Source organism: Indicator indicator, chromosome Z (genome assembly GCF_027791375.1).
Source record: "Indicator indicator isolate 239-I01 chromosome Z, UM_Iind_1.1, whole genome shotgun sequence".
Taxonomy (NCBI): Eukaryota; Metazoa; Chordata; class Aves; order Piciformes; family Indicatoridae; genus Indicator; species Indicator indicator.
In genome coordinates, this window is record NC_072053.1 from 46,777,561 (window position 1) to 46,799,815 (window position 22,255).

The window sequence follows — 22,255 nt, forward strand, 5'->3', positions numbered from 1 at the left end:
ACAATTTTTGTGACTTCAATGTGAACTACATTTCTGCTTGAAATAATGTCAGTCTTCACTTTACATAAGTTACAGCAGGTTTGCAAGGTTTGCTTCATAAAAAGGAAAACAAAAGAGACTATGCTGACCACTCAGGTATAAGGAAGAAGATTACCAAGAATTTATTTTATAAGCACCAACTTCTGAAACTGCTGAGTGAACTTTAAGAAGAAATTACTGAACCTGCATGATGGTACACTGACAGGATTAAAGCAACTACAGATGTAAACAGGATTTGCAAAGCTTGTTTGCCGTAGTGTGTAAACACAAATGTAGACTAGCTGCTCCATTCCTCCCCTTTTGTCTATATACTAGATTTATTGTATTAGGGCTACATCTCCTAGCATGTTTCATAATCACTTGCTACTACACAGGGAATCTGATACCATGGGAAATCTCAGACCTACAGCATGTTCTGGCAGATTTATTCTGTCTGTAAAATGTGGCCCTCAAAAAATGTCATGTTTCCAGTATCTGCACTCCAGCAGGTACTGTGACATGGAAACATTGATATGAGGCATCTTGGGTTTAAATGTTAAGATCTCTTAGTATTGGTACCTTGAGATTTTTCATAGAAAGCAGACACTTTTTGTACAAATGCTATGCTTCATTAAAAAAAAAAAACAAACAATGCACCAAACCTCCATACTCATCTAAGAATCAATAGTTGTAACTAGTAATAGGTCTTGAAAAATGAGAAATAATCAAACAAGATATATCCTGGAATGACCATTTATATTTCATTTCTGTCCTACATACATGTGACTGATTTTGCTGTTGTTGTGTTTGTTATTTTTTCTTTTAATTAAAGACATCCCTGCTCACTGCAGGGGAGTTGGACTAGACAACCTTTAAACATGCCTTCCAATCTAAAATATTCCATGAAATTCTATGAATGGCCCACTCTTCTAGCTGTAAAGTCTCCTGACAAAGAGACCTAGATATTTTTGGTTGGCATAGCAGAAACCTGAGAGGTCAGGCTGGCCTGTGTGCCCTGCAGTGGTGGGAACACTGACTTTCCTGTAGCTTCTCCTGTAGTTACTCCACCAGCAGCTCAGGTACTGCTCATGGGACTCTGAAAGGTGCCAGTTGGATGGGGAAATAAACTGATTGGGATTTTGCAGTGCAGCAGTGTGTAAAAAAATGCACAGTAGATCTTCACAACAAGCTGAAAATAGTACAATGGCAAGCTGAAGGATTATCTGTTAAAATGATTTGTTCTCATTTAGAGAAAAAATTGTAGGTTTCTGGAAAGATACTTTGTGTGTATATGTAATTTTATGGTCTGTGATAGGCCAGCTCGTGGGACAAGATGCTCTCAATGTTTATGACTAGATAGAAAAACAAAAATGTAACAGAAAGATGTACATGCACTATGTGAAATAAAAGCTGTATAATATGCAAGGGAGCATGGTAGCAGAATAAATAAACATCTACAGAATGTGCTCCAGGGCTCATGTCTCAGTGTTTACAAATCAGGCTGTTCAGGCCTACAATGGAAAAAGGCCACATGCACATATTGATGGGAACTATCCTCGTGAGAACTCAAGTGTCTGAAACTTCTGCTTCCCTTCAGTGGGGCAGGACAGTAGCTAAAGAATTATTGGATGGTCCTGACAGAAGGACTGGGCAGAAAACAAGACTGCAAAAGCTGTTATTCCATCAGCAAAACAGGCCAAACCCATATGCTGTGAGGGAAAAGCAACAGTTCACAAGTTATAAACCTCTTGCATAAACTTGGGACTACAGCTTACAACTTCCAGAACAGCAAATGACCTTTTCAGTTTCCAGGTTTGGCTAATTCTGCTGGACTGTTCTTTTTTTTTTTTTTTCCTTCCCTTTCCTTTTTTCTCCCCCCACTGTAATTTCTTATTTTAGATTTCAGTAGACACTTCACATAAAATATTCTTCAAAGGTTATGATAGCTCAAATGTATATTGCACTAGTGGGTTAGGAGCTGCTTAAATCCTAAGTACGTACAGAAACCCGAACATTCCAACCTAGATAGTATAAATCAGCATAGCACAGATCTGCAGGGGTCTAGCATGATCTGATGAGTCAGTCCTGCCTTTTTCAGAGATTTCCTTGTAATATTTGGAGATCTCAAACTACAAAACTGAGGGAAAACTCTAACTTGGGGTCAAGTACAATGCTGGCAGAAACGTGTGTAATAATTCCATGGACTGCACACAACATTCACCAGCATTGAATTTGGCCTGATAAATAAGAATTATCCACAGTACTTGGCAGTCTGTTTCCTACAGGCTCTTCAGTGCTTTCATTTGTCTCTTTTTCCTCAGGAGAGACACTAGTTTTTCTCTGCATTCCCTTCTTTTGCACTGGGAACTAAAGAACTTTGAAGTGTGCCTCCTAAAACACTGATAATCATCCTCAATTAAAATGAATAATGAATTTTTAATTTGCCACTTACCCTTAGGATCCAGTTGAGTAGCTAAGAGCTCATCTCAGCTTATATCCTAAGTTGAGCTCTCACAGGGATCCACTTTGAATTAATGCTACAATAACACCACAGCTTTGGCTGGCTGCTGTAAGCATGAGTATCAGTTCATAAAACTATCAAGTTCCAGATAGATATTGTAAAGAAAAATCATCATTCTACGACTCACAATAATGCAAAACTAGTATTAGATTAACATTCTTCTGTACCCTAATTCAAGGTTATTATGAATGCAAAATGACAAATCTTGCAAACTTTTAATTACATAGATTGCCTCAAGAAATTCTTAGACAGTAGTAGAGGAAGTGACACAGGGAATAAAGTGAAATGTCTTGTAGTTGCTGTCAAACATGAATAATAGGTCCCAATTTTTGTAAATGAAGTGGCTGAAACCTTTATTCACAGAAAAGCAGCAACACTTTTCCCAGATGTGGTTGCAAAAAGCTCATCCCATTTTTCACCCGTCCTTGGCATTCTCAATGTCATAATGCATGAAAGACTTCCCTTTCAAAAAAGCATAGATGGAGTAGCAAGTCTCACACACCTCATTTGTTTTATAAATTTCTAACACTACACAGTATGCAGCCTAGGAAGATAATATGAAAGATTAAAACAGGGCAATGAGGCTCCCGAAGGGCCTGGAGCACATGAGCTATAAGGGAGATGGAGTTGTTCAGACTAGAGAAGGGGCAGCTAAGGGGAAACCTTATCGCTCTCTACAATTACCTGAAGAGAGGTTGGAATGAGGAGACCAAGTGACAAGATTAGAGAAAATGGTTTCAAGCTGTGCCATGCCTGATATTAGGAAATATTTCTTCATGAAAGGGTTATCAAACATTGGAACGATCTGCCCAGGGCAGTGGAGTCACTGTCCTTGGGTGTGTTCCAGCGGCACGTGGACCTGGTGCTCAGAGACATGTTTTAGTGTTGACCATTCAGTGCTGGGTGGAGGGTTGGTCTGATCTTCGAGGTCTCTTCCAACCAGATATACTCTGCAATTCTGTGATTCTGTGATATGAGACTAGAAGCATTTGAATTTTGTTCCAGAATAACCCTCCCTTGTGTTCGGGTTATTGAATGATTACTGTCAGGAACAAATTGCGCACCAAGGCAGTATTATTTGTCTCAATACTGTATTTCCCCCCTTTGAAATAAATCAGTGCTTCATGTGCCTATCCAAAAAACCAACCAACCAACCAAACCAACTACCAAAACAAAACAAAAAAACCCCCCCAAAACCTAGTAAAAATTAGAAATAACATTTAAACCTGAAAGAACCTAGAGAACGGACTCAGAATTCTGCTAAATCCTAGAGGGTCTTTATAAATGCTTAAAGGTCTCCATTTAATAATACTTTTCCTGGGTCTCAGCCAATTTTGCGAAAAAATGTATATTTTGTACTAATTAGAAACAATTTAGCTGGCAGCAAAAGCACTAACCAAGGCAATACCTAGAGCTTACGGGACATGGACTCTACAGGCACTGTATAATTATCACAAATTTATTGAGATGAGCTGTTTCCTAACTTCTTCCAGCACAGCTTACACAAAGAGATCTCTACATTAAAATCAAGACTATTAAAAAAAGGATTATTAAATTAAGCAAACATTGTTTGGAGTGAACACTGTTCACCATGAAACAGAAATATACATGTAATAACTTGAATATTAAGAGTTTTTAAAACTAGGGTTGGAAGGATTTTCCCTGTCACAGTCTGCTCATATCAGACAAACATTTTAGCACTTCATTCACTGTGACAGGCCTACATTTAGCTTTTCACAGAGATTTTAGGCAATCTAGGTATAGAAATGCTTTTAAAAGTTATGACAAATCATTCTGTGATGGTTCTATTTCCTCTAGTGTGACAACTGTGGTGAATCAAAGTGGTGTCAGCATATAGTGTTAGAAAGTGAAACAACTTGGTTATCATAAATGATGCTAGTGATTTCACTGACCAAGGGAAAAAATGTCCATGAAGTCAAAAGGGAACACAAAACAGCACACCCTTCCTTAACATCCTGCTTTAACTATTCACCTTTGCACATGACTTTCAGCAAGCCGACTGCACTACAAAAACTGCACTGATAAACAGTTTCAGCTTTTTTCTGAGCTCTCGGTCTTGTCTTGTATTTGTCCACTAACAATAGCCATGTTCCTCACCTGTGTGTTTCACTCCAACTTTTTCTCATATATTTTCACTCTGGTGTAAAAGAATAGTGACTGTTCTGTGAAACAAATTATCAAAACTGAATAGACCGAAGAAAGACATTGTTATCTATAGAGCTAGGAACAACATCACAATCTGCATGACAAGCAGAATTATGTTATTCTCAAAAGTAGGTGGAAAGCAGTGAAAACCATGAAGTGAGTGATAAAATCTGCCAGACAGAAGTCACACAGTGGGAAAATGTCAGCTACTGCTTCAGGAAGTTAAACAGGGAAAGAAAAAAACAAACTCCTGTTGGCTTCCTTGAGCTTGAGGATTAAGGAAAGATTGAACAATGTCCATCATGGCTGGGGGTGGGGGAAAAGCTCTCAGAAAGCAGAAATATGAACATTGTTGGTGCTGACTGGCTTGAAACAACAAACACAAACATTAAAGACCTTGATTATCGATGCTGAGATAAAGGTATCACTCTCATAAGGAATTAAGCACTCTATCAGTATTAATTCAAACTGATCCCACTGATCCATATACATCATTGACTGATGATTTCATCAGTGTCTGCAAGACAATATCCTTCATATGTTCCAGGCCCTCCAGGCCCTGGCATCTGCTCTGGCCTTCTCTTTTGAGGACATCTTGCAGAAAACCAGGTACATTTTTTCTGCTATTGACATTGTTGCTCTGAAGCATTTAGCAGAGAATCAGCCAAATGGCTATTCCTATGACTGGCAGCAACAGCATGACTCAGTACTTGTTATACCATTAGCTTCACATTGATCTTTTTGTATGATATCTAATCTGGCAATACTCACAGCACAGTGCTATGGGACACATGATACTGTATTTTACACATTTTGACTGCCACAAATTGTTACTTCTAACTGCCTTTTGGATTTTCAACAGAATGAACACTTTGTCAAACTTGACTATGCAAGAAGATATTCATACCTTTTGAGAAATAAGGAATTTTATATACTCGCTTTAATGGTTTAGAAATGTGTCCACTTTAAAGGACTATATTACCACACATTAGAAATGTAAACTGTAGATAAGGTTGTTTTAATACTGTTCCATGTATCTTTTAAGTTAATTTGTAAAACAATCTGAAAAGTAAAACAGAAGATCACAAAATATTCCCCATCCTCAATCTCTTATAGTAAATAGATATTACTGATTTTATTAATTTCATTGCTTAATTGATCTTCCTATACCATTCAAACAATCACAACCACAGTTAAGTTGGGATGTCTTTGCTGTGAATGATGCAGAAAAACACAGTCAGTAGACAATTTTATTTTTTTGAAAATATTCATCCTGTACCAGAAGTAATTAAACTTTATCTCTTTGTGAACCAAACTTTTGATTGCATGCCCAGTTGCAACATCCATCCCCATGATAAACACAAAGAATAACATTTAAAATTACATTTTCTTCAGCGTCTATACTGCATGGTCTGTAGTATGATCAAACCTCACCTGGGAATACTATCAATGGTCATAATTAATAAAATTATTGTGATGTTACTAGGCAGGCTATATTTGACATATCACAGAGTATCAGGCTGGAAAGGACCTCAAGGATCATTTGGTCCAACCTTTCTTGGCAAAAAATAGGAATGAACTGAACTGAAAGAAAAGTCAACTTGCTTTCAGAAATAGCCAAAAAGCTTTATGATTTGCTGGAAAGCCCAATCTGAGGTATAGTTTTAGGCTATTTACTGTATTTTCAAACAGTTTTATATTAAGTACTTTACAGTACAAATTTGAACTAGAGTTAGTAAAAAGGCATTGCATTGTGCTTATTGATCTGATGTAACTGAACCAACCGTAGTAAATCAGGACTGCCAGAACCGACACACAACTGATTCAAATGGCTGTGAGGCAGCAGACACTGGTAATTTTAAAATCACACAGTGAAAAAATGGTGTGGAAATATAATACTTTCTAGAAAACCTTCTTTATTTTCTGTATCTACATCAAAAGATGTAACACTGAGTGTGTCCTCCCTAAGTCTTCTTAAATCAGTAAGAGCTAAAATATCCACTTAGTAAAAGATAATTAGTTATTTATGAACATTTGGATCATTTAAACTACAAGGTTGGGCAACACAAACTCATTGAAGCCTTTATGTAAATCTGTAATTAGGCTGATTTTGGACTAAGTTTATAAATAAAGAGAGATTACTAATTTGGAGGTGGGGAAAGATAGAACTAAAAAAATGTTACAAACTTTCAACAACACTACATCCTTCCCCACTACTTCTGCTAAATTATTTGTTGATTTTACTGGTTAGGTTCATTTCTAAATACATGCTTAAAAAAATCGGAATTTACAATTATATAAAAATTTCACCCTGCACTCCAGCATCAGTTCAGCTAGAATGCTTCAGCATTGTAATGCTCCAATTTACTCCTTCACTTTTCTGTCTGTTTTTTATAGTGAAACATTTCCTAAGCAACGCTGTCAAATCTGTTTTAAATCTTGCCAGTCTCTGTTCTCTTTTTAAATGTCCAAAAGGGGCAAAAAGAAAAAAAAATAAACAAAACCAATCCACAAAAAACCCAAACCAAACCAAAGAAAAAAATAAACCCAAACAAAAACACCAACCCAGAAGATTTTCTAAGTTTTGTCATGGGAACGAAAATGAATACAGAACTGAAATATTGATTTATTCTGATTGTCACCTTTAAATAGGTAATGATGGTACTATACCTGAGGGTATCTGCGCAGAAATGTGCATAGTGCACATTTTTAATTGCTCACTAGATGGCAACATTGCTCTGCTGAAATAAAGCTACAAGTTTACAGACACCTGCCCTGCAAAATTTCACTATCACCTTATTAAACTATGGCTCAGAAAAAGAGGTGAAGAAACATTACATAGGATTACAGTCACAAAGCCATCATTTCTGCTTCACTGTGTTGCCCTGCAAGGGAAACACCAACACTGAGGTTAATGTCACTGTTGGTATGGGGTTTAGCTAGAGTGTATTACATTTTGGGTATGATGGGTCTCTACAGTGTCCCTCCAAATAACATCTAACTGACCAATATGTGTTCAGCAAGCTGTCCATTAACACTTGGTTTGGCACAGAGAAGAAATGCTGGAGATATAGAGAAGGGAGTTAAATAATAATAATAAAATAATAAAAATGCTTATCACACTGGAGAAGTGCTTTTGCAGCTTTCAGCAGAAAGGCACAACATCACTTTTAAATCACCATTATGGTGCTGGTGTATATATATATATATATACACATATACTCACACACATATACATATATATATTGCATATGCAACTTAGAGTGCAGTGGGTATCCATGAACAGTATATACTAATTTTTTCTCAAGTTAATTGGCAGATTTTTAGTGAAAGGAGAATGGTGTGGTACTGGCTTTCAAGGGTATCTTTAGCAGAAGAGTTGAGAATGTTTCCAGAAGATGATCTCTCCCCAGGGTGCAATAGTGAACTAAATGCTGAGTTCTTGCTTGTATGATATTGCAGCAATGGAAACTTAATAGCTTTACAGAATACTTTGCAATTTACTTTACAGAAAAACTTTACAGTTGCTCACTGTAAGTCTTGAGATGAATGTATAAACCCAGCTAAGTTAAGGCTTCCATATGAACAGGGTATAATTCGTAGCAGGTTTTATTTTTGTAATTTATTTTACATATCCATCCCGATTCAAGTTTTAAAACATTTCAAAGGTTTTGCTTTACTGTCATTTCCCAGTCAATGTGTAAGGGTTAAAAAGATTTGCATTATGATGGATTAGGTGAGTAGAGCATATTCTCCAGTTCTCACTGCTTGGCTGCCCTAGTAAGCTATTGCTCATGTTAAGCCCACAGCACAGCAGAGTCAGAGGGGCTGGGGAAAGGGAAGATCAAGTCCAAGCATACAAACCTTTCTATTTTACTTTTATTTTGGTAGAAATGTAAGTTCTCCAGGCTATTAAGTACCTTCAAATAGTGCTGTAGTTGAAGAAACACCATGTAAATATACATAAATGATACTTTTTTTTTTCTCTGTAATTGTAAGGGCTGGGCTAGGTGACCTCCTGTACGTTTTGCCTTACTGACTACCTAAGTATGCACATCTCTAGAGCACTCGTCGATTCGATCACACATGAATTCTCAACTAATCTGTTTTCTCCATAACAGTGATGGTTGAGATTTTTTTTCCTCATCTCTAAAGAAATCATAGGCTGGTAATTGCAACTGCAGTCAAGGCAGGGAAATCTTTTCATCAACTTTGCAGACCAAGATCTGAGCCACACATGCAGCGCTCAGCTCAGTGACGGATAAATTATGCACATATACTTAAGCAAGATGGTCTTTAATTTGACCAAATCTAAAAATAAGCCTTTGATACCTGCTAATTTAAAAATCACACTTGGGAGCAAGCACTGTCATACCTCTGTGGGGATACCAAGGTCAGAAATAGAGCTTCCTTCTCCCTTTAGGATTTCCCATGTACCAGCTGACCTCTGCAACTCTCTCTACAAGGAAAAAGCCATTCTGCAGATGACCAAATTCTTGCATTCAACATGACGAGCAGATCCCACCCCACCATCTGAGCTCCCAGTGCAGCCTGAGGAGTTTCTCCCTTCCCAGATGTTCAGACAGGCATAATATTCAGAGAGAAACAGGGCTATACTGCAGGGTGCCTGGCAGCACACACCCTCAGTCATTGAGGTTTCCCATGCTGGCAGCATCACTGGCTTGGTGGGACACACCTGGGCCATGCCTCATGTTGTCAGCAGGATTAGGTAGAGAAACAGCCTATCCAACTCATCTAGTTGCTTCATTGGGCCTAGCTGGCTCCAAATCCAGATCAAGTCTCCACTTAAGATGGCTTGTTAAGGACAAAAATACCTCATTTAAAAGAAAAAAGGAGCTGTCCTGGAAATGCATCTGATGCCAAGTAGAGGCTCTATTTATTTATGAGCTTTGAACTGCTTTGAGTTTGTTCTAGTAGCAGGAACTGGAATACTGAATGGGCTCAGCCTAAAATCTGGTGAGGGACTTTTTAGGGTGTCAGGTAGTAATAAGACTAGGATGAATGGATCTAGTGAAGGGCTGATTTAGATTTGACGTTAGGAAGAAATTCTTCACCGTTAAGGGTGGTGAGACACTGGAACAGGTTGCTCAGGGAGGGGCTGGAAACCCCATCCCTGAGTATTTTTTAGGCCAGGCTGGATGTGTCTCTGGGCAACCTGATCTACTGTGAGGTGTCCCTGCCCATGGGAAGAGAGGTTGGGACTAGATGATCCTTGGAGTCCTTTCCAATCCTGACAATTCTGTGATTCTGCCTAAAGGAGAACCACTTGATTTTATCCAACTTTTCTCCATTGTAAACTCCGGCAGTTACAAGAGATATTTGTGTTTTTTTCTGAAATTACTCTCTCTTATATTTATCCCTCTCTTCCACCAGAGTCATTACCTACCCTTCTTATACTGATCAGATAATGGACAGTTGTACCCTGGACTATTCATCTCATTTGAAGGAATGTACTAGCACTAAATACGTGTGAAGGAGACTGTAAGTTTAATTTGCCAGCACCTCTTTCTCCCAAACCCATTTCCTGGTACAGTGTTTAGAGATATTAGTAAGCACACAGCAAACATTTTGCTCACTGTGCCATTATAAGATTGTGTTGAAATGCTGCATAAAAATTTTTATTTCAAAACTGTTAAGTCAAACAATTTTTCACTACAAAGTGTAGTGTAGATTGAGGTACGTTTAGGAAAAAGAGTACTTTCACACTTGAATTGAATCATAGAAATGTTAATGATCAAAGTAGGTCTGACCATTTTGATTAATTTTTGATGGAATTAAAAAAATAAAATGTGAAGAAAATAATGTAAATGATGTGTAGATTCTGTCACAAAGTATCTTAGTAAATATTTTCTTATAACCAAATCAAAATGACAGGAAAATCAAGACTTGCTATCTTGATTTTTTAGAGAACCTTACTGTTGGATAGTGAGCAAAAAATAAATACTAAAGTAATTTATGCAATTGCAGCAAGCTGTTTAGTCAGGTGCAGCAGGGACCACCATTAAGACCTGTTTTACAAACATTTAACAGTTTCATTGATTATCTGAAAGAGAGGTTTTGCTGCATTTTAATTAAATAAAAAGAAAATTCCATATTGAAAGAAATCACAAAGCTTCAATAAGGACTGTGAAATAATGTAACATAAGTGAAAAGGTTAGAAAAATAAGAAGGAGAAAATGAGATTCAAATACAGAAATATGTGGTCAGGGTATATTAATAAAAACTATACAGGAGAGAAGTGAGTGAGAAAGAAGCAAAGCAGTAACACTGAAAGAAGAAGTGAACTGGATATTGAATATGATGCAGAAGCTGCAAAGACTGTTTTGACTCCAGGCTGCCTGTGAAGAAACTTGGAGTGCTTACAGCAACCTTTACGAGCTCAAGGATAGAAGGAGTCTCACATGTTCATTTACGAGGAAAAATTAGGAGTGTTGCACTCAGTATCAACAAAGTGACAAATGAGGTTGTGCTTTAAAAAAATCATGTATTTGAAGAACATTAAGAACAGAAGAAAACTAAGACTAGAGATTTGAATCTAGTAGAAAGTCTTCAGTGAGGAGAAGAACTAACATCTGCAATATACAAAGCAACCATTCAGTATATCACAAGATAGTATAAAGAAAATTCTATCACGTATGGGGATTATTACAGTGTAGTTTTTCTATTTCCTATGTATTCTTTGTGATTTCATCTAATAGTAAAGGTAGTAACTTCTATTTAATGTGAATTGAACTTATTCCTATATGTCAATGGACTGAGTAAGATACAATGCTGCGGTCAAATTTAAGCACACTGTAATATAAAATTAATGTATCCTAGAGTTTTCCTGCTTTAACTGAAAGACTGCAGCTTTACAGTTGGTCCAACAATCCAGTGAGGAATTATGAGGAATTTTATATTTGTTTTCAAAAACTGGAAATATCATTCACACAAAATCGCAGAATCACAGAATGTTAGGGGTTGGAAGGGATCTCCGGAGATCAAGTCCAAACTACCTGCAGAGCAAGATCACTTAAGGCAGGTCACACAGGAATGTGTGCAGGCAGGTTTTGAAGATCTTTAGAGAAGACTTCACAACCTCTCTGGGCAGCCTGTTCCCCTGCTCTGTCACACTCACAGTAAAGAAGTTTTTTCTCATGTTGAGATGGAAATGTTCATTGCCCCTCATCCTGAAAAGAGACTGGATCTATCCTCCTGACAGCCACCCTGGAGATATTTGTAGACATGGATAAGGCCCCCTCTCAGCCTTCTCTTCTCCAGACTGAAGAGCCACAGGTCTCTCAGTCTTTCCAGGTCTCTCAGTCTTTCCTTTTAAGTCATACTCCAGTCCCTTAACCATCCTTGTAGTGATCCATTGAACTCTCTCAAGCAGTTCCCTGTCCCTCTTGAACAGGGGAGCCCAGAATTGAACACAATATTCCAGATGTGGTCTAACTACTGCAGAGCAGAGTGGAGGAAAACTTCCCTTGACCTGCTGGACTCACTCTTCTTAATGTACCCAAGTATACAATTGGCTGTCTTAGCTACTAGGGCACATAGTTGTCCCTGGATAACTTATCAACTATGATTCCCAGGTCATTCTCTATGGAACTACTCTCCAGCAGGTCAATTCCTAACCTGTACAGGTGCATGGTGTTTTTCCTCCCCTGGTGCAGGACTCTACACTTATTCTTGTTGAATTTCATTAGATTCATCTTTGTGCAGCTGTCCAGTCTGTCCAAGTCTCGCTGAATGGCAGCACAGCCATCTTTTCATCTAGGTTGTTAATGAATACATTGAACGAGATTGGACCCAGCACTGACCCCTGGGGAATACCAATAGCTATGGGTCTCCAACTGGATTCTGTGCTATTGGTTGTGATCCTCTAGGCTCTGTTGTTTAGCCAGTTCATGATCCCTCTCACCATCCACTCTTCTAAGCCACATTTTCTGTACTTTCCCACAAGACGTTATGAGAGATGGTGTCAAAAGCCTATCTAATGCCAAGGAAGACAATCTCAGTATTCTATGGCACAGCTCTTCCATTTTTTCAGTTGTGTCAGCTGATCCATTGCAGTACATTATCTCTCACTAATACCCTTACTTCTCTGCTGTAGGAATCACAAAAGACATACACCAGTACCTGGGTAAAATTCTAACAATTTAGGAGCCCCAGTTCCAAGTTCAAAAGGTAAAAAGGTAAGTCCCAGTAGCTCACAGACAGGCCTATTGCTATGTCCTGTGTTCTGAGGTTTTTCCAGCTCTGTGTGTTCAAGAAGGGAAACACTTACCAGATGACACAGAGGATTAAAGACTGGGAAATGTGGGGTGGGTTTAGGGCTGGCTGGTTTAGGACTAGGAGAGAAAAAATATCAACAAATTATGCATTATTTCTAAGTGGTCCTGTAAGAGATAAAAGTTATTTAATGCTCCTGAGTCAAAAGATCCTGTTAACTTCAGTGGCATCCTTTATCCACTGAGGCCATCTTCTTTCTTTGGACTCACCTCTGCAACTGAACACAAATCCCAATTCATAGACTATCAAGGTACCTCCTCTGAACCTCTCTGGGAACATTTCCCTTTGGTACACTGTGCTGCAGGGAAATTGCTCTTGTGACTGTTTAAAATGTCTCTCAGCTGGTTTGGAGTATCACAAACCATTGTTGTAGGACTGAGGTTTGCACACGAGAAACAGAAGTTGGAGCAGACATTCCTTGCTAATCCTCTGTACTGCAACACAGCAGATATAGGACTTCACTGGACAGCAGCCTAGGCCAAACCTGGTAACAAAATGTCCCACCAGACAGAGTGGCAGAAAAGTGAACTTTCTCCTGAAAATATGCAGCTAAAGCATATACGTAGTTACACATCTTCCTGCAGTTGAGCACTCGTGAGTAGAAAACATGCTACAGATTCTAGCTGCACCTTCATTTTCTTACTAGACAATGACTGCTATATATCACCTTTCTGCAATATACATCCAGTGCATGCTACATCCCCCCAGAGGTCTCAGTACACATAAATTTACACATCTCAGTATACATCCATGAGGCAGCAAGGCCTGGTCAGAACGACAGAGGGGCATTTTGATGTGACATTAATGAACTTGTTATGGATACTATTGAATACGATATAATTCACCCCCCCCTTTCTTCTTTCTTTTTAATTAAATTCCTTTAATGAAGTGTTACCTTTTCATTATATTCTGAACCACAAGTGACTCAGCATACTTCACTCACGGAGGTGGGAAGTACCTAATTAGGATGCCAATCTTCTTTCATGTTGTTTCTTTATAATAGAAATAGTACTTCCAGTTGTGTTGGAGAGGCACAACTAGAGGTGTTAGATGAAGAGAAACGCTCCTTAGAGAAGAATTACTGTTAGCTGTTACCTTCTGAACTCTCTCATCAAACAGTGAGGTCTCTTTGCTACTTTTCAAAGAAAAGTACTACATTCAGAGTTTCTGCACCTCACACGTTCAGCGAACGCATCTGCATGTGCATCCACACAACCAGAAGTAGTAAGCTGGAGCCTTTTGACACTAAATACCCTAGAATTAGCTGCCATGGGGATTGTGGGTGCTGACAAGAACATGGATGACAGGCTGAAGAGATCATTTAATCCTGCTAGTAATGAGCTCATTTGAAAAAAGCTCCTTGCTATTAATTATCATTTGGTTTTAATTGATTCATCAACTGTTCTGATGCTAATATTTCTAAACAGTGTGAATTCCTGAGTTCAAGAAACTGCATAATTTGCAAATCTAGTAAAAACAGAACTGCCTTGATACTGTGTCAATTACTGCCAGACTGATTTTCTTCCCCTTACTCTCTGTATGTGTACACATATACATGTGTGAGCAAGTAATTATTGTGTACCTGTGTATGGAATGCCTGTATGAAATTTTAATAAAGACAGTACTGCAATTTATATTTATGTATACACATTACACTAAAGGAATGAGACTTTTCCTTACCTATTTCAGGCATGGATATCCCTGGAGCTAATTGCCCATTGTTGAAAGAGCTATAGGTAAACAAGTTTGGTACAGAAGTGAGGTCATAGATAGGTTCCTGCTTTATCTGTTTGATTCCAGTCATGTCTAACCCAGACTGGTCCGGGGAAGGCTGGGCAGAATCCACATTATAATAACCCTCAGACTTTGGCAGGTCGATGACATGCCCATTTGAGTAGGTGCTGCCAGTTTCATTATTCAGGTTGCTCAAGCCATTGCTGATGCTGTTGCTGTAAACCCTGGCGAGGGCTTCTGCCTCACCACTCTGCTGCTGCCGTTGTTCCTGCAGTCGCTGCTGGTGCTTCTGCACTTCAGCATACAAGCTATCCCTCTGCTTTTTGGACATTCTTCCAAACTTCACAGCTGAAAAGTAAAGCACAATGCAAGCTATTGTTGTCTTTCAGTTTGACTCCCCTCAACCCCAGCACTCATGATATTTAATGCCAGCATTATTTTTGCTGTGAAAACTAATTTTTTTTTTTCTGGGGGGAAATGTGAACAGATGCAATGCTTTAAACCATACGCATCTCACAAAGGAAAAAGTACTGTATGCTTGGTTTATGATGACAGTGACTCTTACTTGACAGGAAGACCACAGTCAAGCAACTCACTTCCCACTATGAATGTTAAAAAGACCATGCATCCTTTTAAATCTCAGTAATCAACGAACAACAACCCAGAGTTGTATGAAATGCACAGTCTGTAGTTCATATCCCATACGATTTACTTAGCTTTCCACAAACCTTTAAACAGTGCACTAACAGAATTAATACTGTGTATGAAAACAAACCCTGAAGCCTTATTATCACATCCTTTCAACAGTGTGTTTTCTTCACACTTAAAAAAAAATAATCTTGCAGGTTTGAGATAGAACTTAGGGAAAAATCACAGATTTGGAGGTAAACAGCACAAATGAAAGTAATTTTTTCCACAAAGGAAAGTCTCAGGGATTTACACAATTAATTTACATAATCTTCATGCGTAAATCCATGCATTCCTTCTGATGAGAAAGGGAGGAAAACATCAGAGTGCAAAACACCCTCCCTAGGAACACGGTTCATTACACTGAGACTGAAATTTTAAAAAATTATAGTCTGGTTGCTTTGCAACTAGAAGTAAATCCAACTCCAGGTCACAGCTGATTATCTTCTCCCCACTCCCACCTATCCATAAAGTCTGGGCTAGCTGATGGGATCTCGGAGCACAGGTAACTGTTAATTATGCTTGAAAACAAATCAGAGATATATTCCCAAGAACTTATCAGAGCACAGATAAGAAGACATTGCTCTGGAAATACTAATTTCTATTTGTCATGAGGTGTATTTTCCAACACAGGGTGCTTCCAGTCCATCTGTAATTGGGATCAATCCAGAGTCATCGTATTTATTAGCACAGAATGGGACTGCCTCTCATTTTTGCTACCCTATAGTTCAGCTATGGTCCTTGAGAAGAGTCTGAATATGCACATGTGGATGAATGTGAAAATCTTCAGAAAAAGAACAGAAAATAAAGAGCATGATATAAAAAGGAAGTGCCAGAACACCAAGAAGATGGCAGCTTTTTCAATCTATTTCCACCTTTTTCCACCAAGGTTTTTTTTCTTGTTGTCAACCTTAGCTTACTTGCAGTCCTTCATAGAGGGTGAAAGCTACATCACATGAACACAGCTTGCTCCTGGAATCAGTCCATGGTGCATGGCACACCCTTCCAGTCAAAATACAATGATTGTATTTTGAAAAATGCAACTGTGTATTTTCTTCAAATACTGGGCCTCAGTAATAAAAACAAACACCCACTGTTTATTCTAATTATATATTCATTAACTGGATTCTCCAGCTGCTGTCAATTAGCATCCTGCCTCTGCATGATAAAAATGAATCTGTTACATGGCTGAGAGGTAAATATCACATTCAGTTTCCCTGTTAAAAATATCTGTACAGCCCATTTTAAACTTGCAAGAGCTCCTAATATCATCAAGAATAAACATGCTTAAATAAACAACGAGAGAGGAAAGCAATGCAGGGAGAAGAATCACTCCCTTTGTCTGTATGCAGTGGTCCCTGAATCATAGGCTGGGAAGACAGGGCTGCCAATCACATTAAAATGCCCTGTGATACCTCAAATTATTGGAAAATACTACTTTTAGGAGGAAAGCACATGCTGTTAAAATACTGAAATGTTACTACTTTAATCTCCTCCCAGAAGAATTGGGATCTAAGGCATCAAGGAAGTGGCATGCTAAGATCAAAAAGAGTTCATGGATTAAATGCTAGACTGTGAAGCCCTTCCCAGATTGGAGAGACTGGGGAACAAGTTGTTTCAGTGAGATATGAAACACACTAAAGTAGGAAAAAACCTTTTATATTCCAAATTTTAAACAAGTTTATAAAATGTGGACCATCTAAAGAAGCAGCGTTTTAAGTAACTTTCACAGATTCACAGATTCATGGATTGCACTGGGTTGAAAAGGACCCTCAAAGGTAATCTTGACCAACACCCTGCAGTGAGCAGGGACACCTCCAATTAGATCAGGCCTCCCAGGGCCCCATCAGGTCCAAACTTCTCCATCAATGACTCTTCATTTCAAACAGTGTGTTTTACCTGAACTTTCTATGAGACAAAACTGCTTCAAGGCAATGGTAATTAATACAATTTGCCTTCCAAAATAGAACACTTTCTTCTCCCCACTGTGTCCGTGAGCTGTACATGAGCAGTGGTGGCTGGAGAAAGTCAGTTATGGACAGCCTTGCTCAAGCTTCCCACTGCCTGGAGCTCTGGTGTGTTGCATGTTCTCAGCCTACTGATTGTGACTTCTCACATCACGGTTTGGAAGGTGTACCAGAGCTCTACACAGACTTGCTACTGGATATAACGTGTACCTTTCCTTTGGCATAGTGCCTACTTTCAGTGCTAAATTATGAAATGTTTTATCTGTAGACCCAGATGGGGTCTACCCAGATGCGTACATGTAAAAGAAATGTTTTATTTTTAGAAATGCAAAATATTTGGTCAAGTGCTCTGAATAAAACAAAGAGAAACCCCTAATGCTATTAAGATGTAAATTTCTTCTTAATGGCTCATTTAATATCACAGACCTTTAGAGATGTTAGGGAAAGGGATGCCTTCACATACCAATATTTAATGTTAAGATAAATGTTAATGTTTTTTCATTAGAGGTGATTTAAACTGGAATACAAATCTACCTCTCCAGAGGTGACCTTTTTGTGCATTTAGTCAGAACAATATATTTAACTTCTGACTCTTTCTGTTCTAAGCTAATACTGCTCTCCATTTTGTGATATCCCCACTCTCCCCATGAAAATACCCTCCTTTGTTAACTGAATGGCAAAAGTCTGACTCTCACAGTATCTGTGTTACAAAGAAAAGAGCTTCTTCTCTCTCTCTTTCCAGAAATCTACAGGGAGTTTAAGTAAGTCAGCAGTGAAAAAGAGTTTCAAAGGGTTTAGGTGTGAAGCAGGATTCTGACTCCTTACCATCTCGAGACATTCCCAGGGCAAGACATTTCTGCAGTCGGCAGTGTTGGCAACGATTTCTGTTGGTTCTGTCAATTAAACAGTTTCTCTGCCTTGGGCAGGAGTAGGAGGCATTGTTCTGCTGACTCCTCCGAAAGAATCCCTAGGGGCAAGAGAGCAAGAGAGAAGGAGTATTACAATGTGCATATATACACACAGAGAACCATTTAAATGACTACTATAAACTCTTACTTAGTGCAATGGTACTTATGCGATGGCTTTGCATGTGCACTGACCTTGCACAGTGAAATTAAAGAACATTTATTTATAGTAAGGAGAATTGCACTTTTTCTTTCCTCTAAAACATGCAATTCTACTTTGTTATAACACAAAAAATAATGTTACAAAACGCATTCTTATTGTACAGTAACAACCATGTATCATCTAATGGATGCTTATAATAGAGGAAAAGTCTGTCAGTATTTGTAAACAGATGACTTAAAAGCACTTGTTCTTTCTTTAATGAAAAGGACCTGTAATAAACAGCACTGGCTATGCAGAGCATTAGAAACTGAAGTCTGCTGTTCAATTTAACTTGGCAAATCTTGATCTGATCTGGAGGGACCATACACCTCAAGAGTGAAAAGTAATTCAAATTCAAGCATCACAAAAGCACTGGGATTTAATGACTGTATCAAGTAAAGCAAACACACAAAGGAGAAAGCAACACTTCTAGATGCTACCATGAGAAAGTAATGACATTTTCCATTTCAATGGAATATAACATTATCCATTTTATCTACGTAAAAATTTGTAGATATTCTATCTCCTAGGTTTGTCTTGCCAGTTGTGTGCTATTTAGCTAAGGAACAGAAGACTAGAAGGAGAATATTAACCCATACGTAAGGCCTAATGAGCTCCCAGCTGCTACAAATGACACCGAGAGGTACCAATATGGTAGAAGTCACAGAAAATGGCAGAGGTGAGAAGAGGAATGAAACCAGGGGTGAGGCTTAGAAAGAGAAAGCCAGAGAGAGAATATTTTGTGGCATTTGTTTCTTTCCTGTAAAATAAAGGACATGAGGAACAGAGTCCAGAGAGAATGAAACAAAAATGAGATGGTCCTTGACCACTTTGGCACCTTTAGATGCAGGCAGCTGTAGGATTGTGTGGTGAGAGAACTGAAGAATAGCCCAGACACTGCAGAAAACCATGAGAGGAAAAGGGGAAAAAAGGCATTACTTCTGCAATTACACCAGTCAGCAGAAATTATGCTGAAGTGGTTGTGCCCTTCTGGACTGGTTTGCAAATAGCTCTGAATGGAGTCAAAAAGCAAGAGCTGACTTCATTGATTGGGCAAAAGCAGTGCTAGCTCCACACGGTAACAGCAAGAAACAGAAGCACATCATGTTTTAGATGAACAAGAGTGGGTAAGCAGCATGGCCACAGTGTCAAAGGGCTCAGTTTTCTTGCTACAGTTTGTGCCTGCATTCTTACTCAGGTCCTGGTGAACCCTACGAGGACAGTGCGGGGTGCCAGTAAAAACAGGTGACAGGTGACACCAAGGCAACTGCCAGCAACACTTTCTAAGGTCAAGCATAACAAAGTTCACTTCATCTAGTTTATGCTGTTTTTATCAGTGATTACAGTCCATCTAAAAAACAAATTAAGATTTATGATTGGAAAAATCTGATGGGGACTTACCTGGTCCCAGCTGACCAAAATCTCCCTGAAACTGGGGAGGTGACTTTAAGGCTAAATGGATGCTAATCACAGATATTTCTACTCTATTTGCTGAATTGTATAGCTAATTTTGTTTTTGACATGCAAAGGATTTTCTGGTTTAAAGGTTTGGATTTTAGTAGCTCCTATGTTGATATGCATTTGAGAGAACAAATCACAGAATCACAGAATGTTAGGGGTTGGAAGGGATCTTGAAAGATCATCTAGTCCAGCCCCCCCACTGTCAGAGCAGGATCACCTATACCAGATCACACATGAATGCATCCAGGTGGGTTTTCAAACTGTCCAGGGAAGGAGACTCCACGACCTCCCTGGGCAGCCTGTCCAAGTGCTCTGGTCACCCTCATCGTAAAGAAGTGTCTCCTCTTGTTGAGGTGGAACCTCCTGTGTTCTCTCTTGTACCTACTGTTCCTTGTTCCACCACTGGACCCTACCAAAAAGAGACTGGCACCTTCAACTTGACACCAACCCCTCAGATATTTATAGATGGTGATAAGATATCCTCTCAGCCTTCCCTTCTCAAGACTAAACAGCCCCAGGTCTCTGAGTCTTTCTTCATAGGAGAGATATTCCAGCCGCCCAGCCATCCTCTTAGTTCTTCATTGGAATCTATCCAGCAGATCTCCGTCTCTCTTGAATTGAGGAGCCAAAACCTGGACACAGTATTCCAGGTGTGGTCTCACCAGGGCAGAGTATGCCCACAAAGGCATATTGCTGTCCCATGGATAACTTGCTGTCCACTAGGACTCCAAGGTCTTTCTCTACTGGGCTGCTTTCCAGCAGGATGACCGCTACTCTGTACTGGTACCTGGTATTATTCAAGATGCAGGACACTGCACTTGTCTTTGTTGAACTTCATGAGGTTTGCCTGCACCCAGCTCTCCAACCTGTCCAGATCTCTTTGTATGGCAGCACAGTCTAACGGGGTGTCAACATCACCCCCAACCTCCAGTTTTGTATCATCAGCCAACTTGCTGAGGGTACACTCAATCCCCTCATCCAGGTAATTGATGAAGACATTGAACAAAACTGGACCCAGTACTGATCCCTGGGTAACACCACTGGCCACAGGCTTCCAACCGGACTCTGTGCCACTGATCATAACTCGGGACTCTGTTGTTGAGCCAGTTACCAATCCGCCCCATGCTGTAATCATCTATCCCAATTTTCCTGAGTTTTCCGATGAGGATGTTATAGGAGGCAGTATCAAAAGCCTTGCTGAAGTCAAGATAAACAATATCCACTGCTATCCCTTCATCTATCCATTTGGTCATGACTTTGTAGGTTGTAAGATTAGTCAAGCAAGGTTTCTCCTTAGTGCATTCATGAATTAAATAATGTCAATTCAATTAATTAAATAATTATATGAATCAAATGTTAAAAAAACCATACCACAAAACTATCTAGTATTGACTGTGCCTTATTCTGAAATGTTATTTTATCCCATTAAGGTTGATCTCGCCTCAGAAGAATTTGGATTTTCCTTTTTTGTCCCTCTTATAACAAAAATTCAGGGTTACATAACAAAATTAATTTATTTTTCTGATGAGACTTTCGTACTCTCTTTCTCCTCCATAAGATTTAAATGTTGTCATACAAAGCACAGACAAGTCTTTAATTTTTAGGGCATCTTTATATAGTATCAGCTATATTTTCTGTGAATAATTCCATTTGGGGGAAGAAGGATGCAGTTCATTACTGAGGAGCTACAGACTAAGACAGGTTTCTCAATATTCCTAACATTAACAATAAGTCACTTCATTCATTACAGTCAGGACATCAATGGCCATGTAAACTACCATCTATGCAATGACAAAAAATGACAGCAAATGCTTTGCTCCAGCAGTAGGCAGGCAAAATCATAAAAGGCTCCTTGGCAAAAGGAGCCACAGTGCCAGAAGAAATGGAAACCTGTCTTCAGGCTTCATCCTTTCAGTGATGACAATGGGAGGGCCACCATTTTACTTCATTTGGGCCCAGCAGTTTATTCAGTGTATGCAGGCAAGCACACAATAATATTTACAACGTTCCTTAAGCACATATAATATGCTTTTGCAGTGGCATAGCTAATATAGGGACAGAATAAATGGATTTCACATGTCTGAAAGTTTGTAGCACCTGGCAGCATCCTCAGATGCTGTGTCCTGAAGTGCTGCAGCTGTGTTGAGCCTGGCTCAGCATGCATGCATGCTTGTAGCATGGTCTCACTCTTACTTAATTCAGATTCCTAATTCACACAGACAAAAGGAGCTAGAAATGACCATGTACTACTATGAAGGCTGAGCAAAGAGTTACTTAATTGCTGGGCAATAGAGAACAG

The 22,255-nt window shown here is 39.0% G+C and overlaps 1 protein-coding gene across 1 annotated transcript in view; it reads right to left on the reverse strand.

Annotated features, from left to right (window-relative positions):
* RORB (RAR related orphan receptor B) overlaps positions 1-22,255 on the reverse strand; it is a 38,815-nt gene that overhangs the window by 13,503 nt on the left and 3,057 nt on the right. Inside the window, exons 3-4 of the mRNA XM_054397586.1 lie at positions 18,214-18,355; positions 14,681-15,082 (exon numbers count right to left, since the gene is read on the reverse strand). Of these exons, the coding sequence (XP_054253561.1) occupies positions 14,681-15,082; positions 18,214-18,355 (544 nt within the window). The remainder of the gene's footprint in view (positions 1-14,680; positions 15,083-18,213; positions 18,356-22,255) is intronic.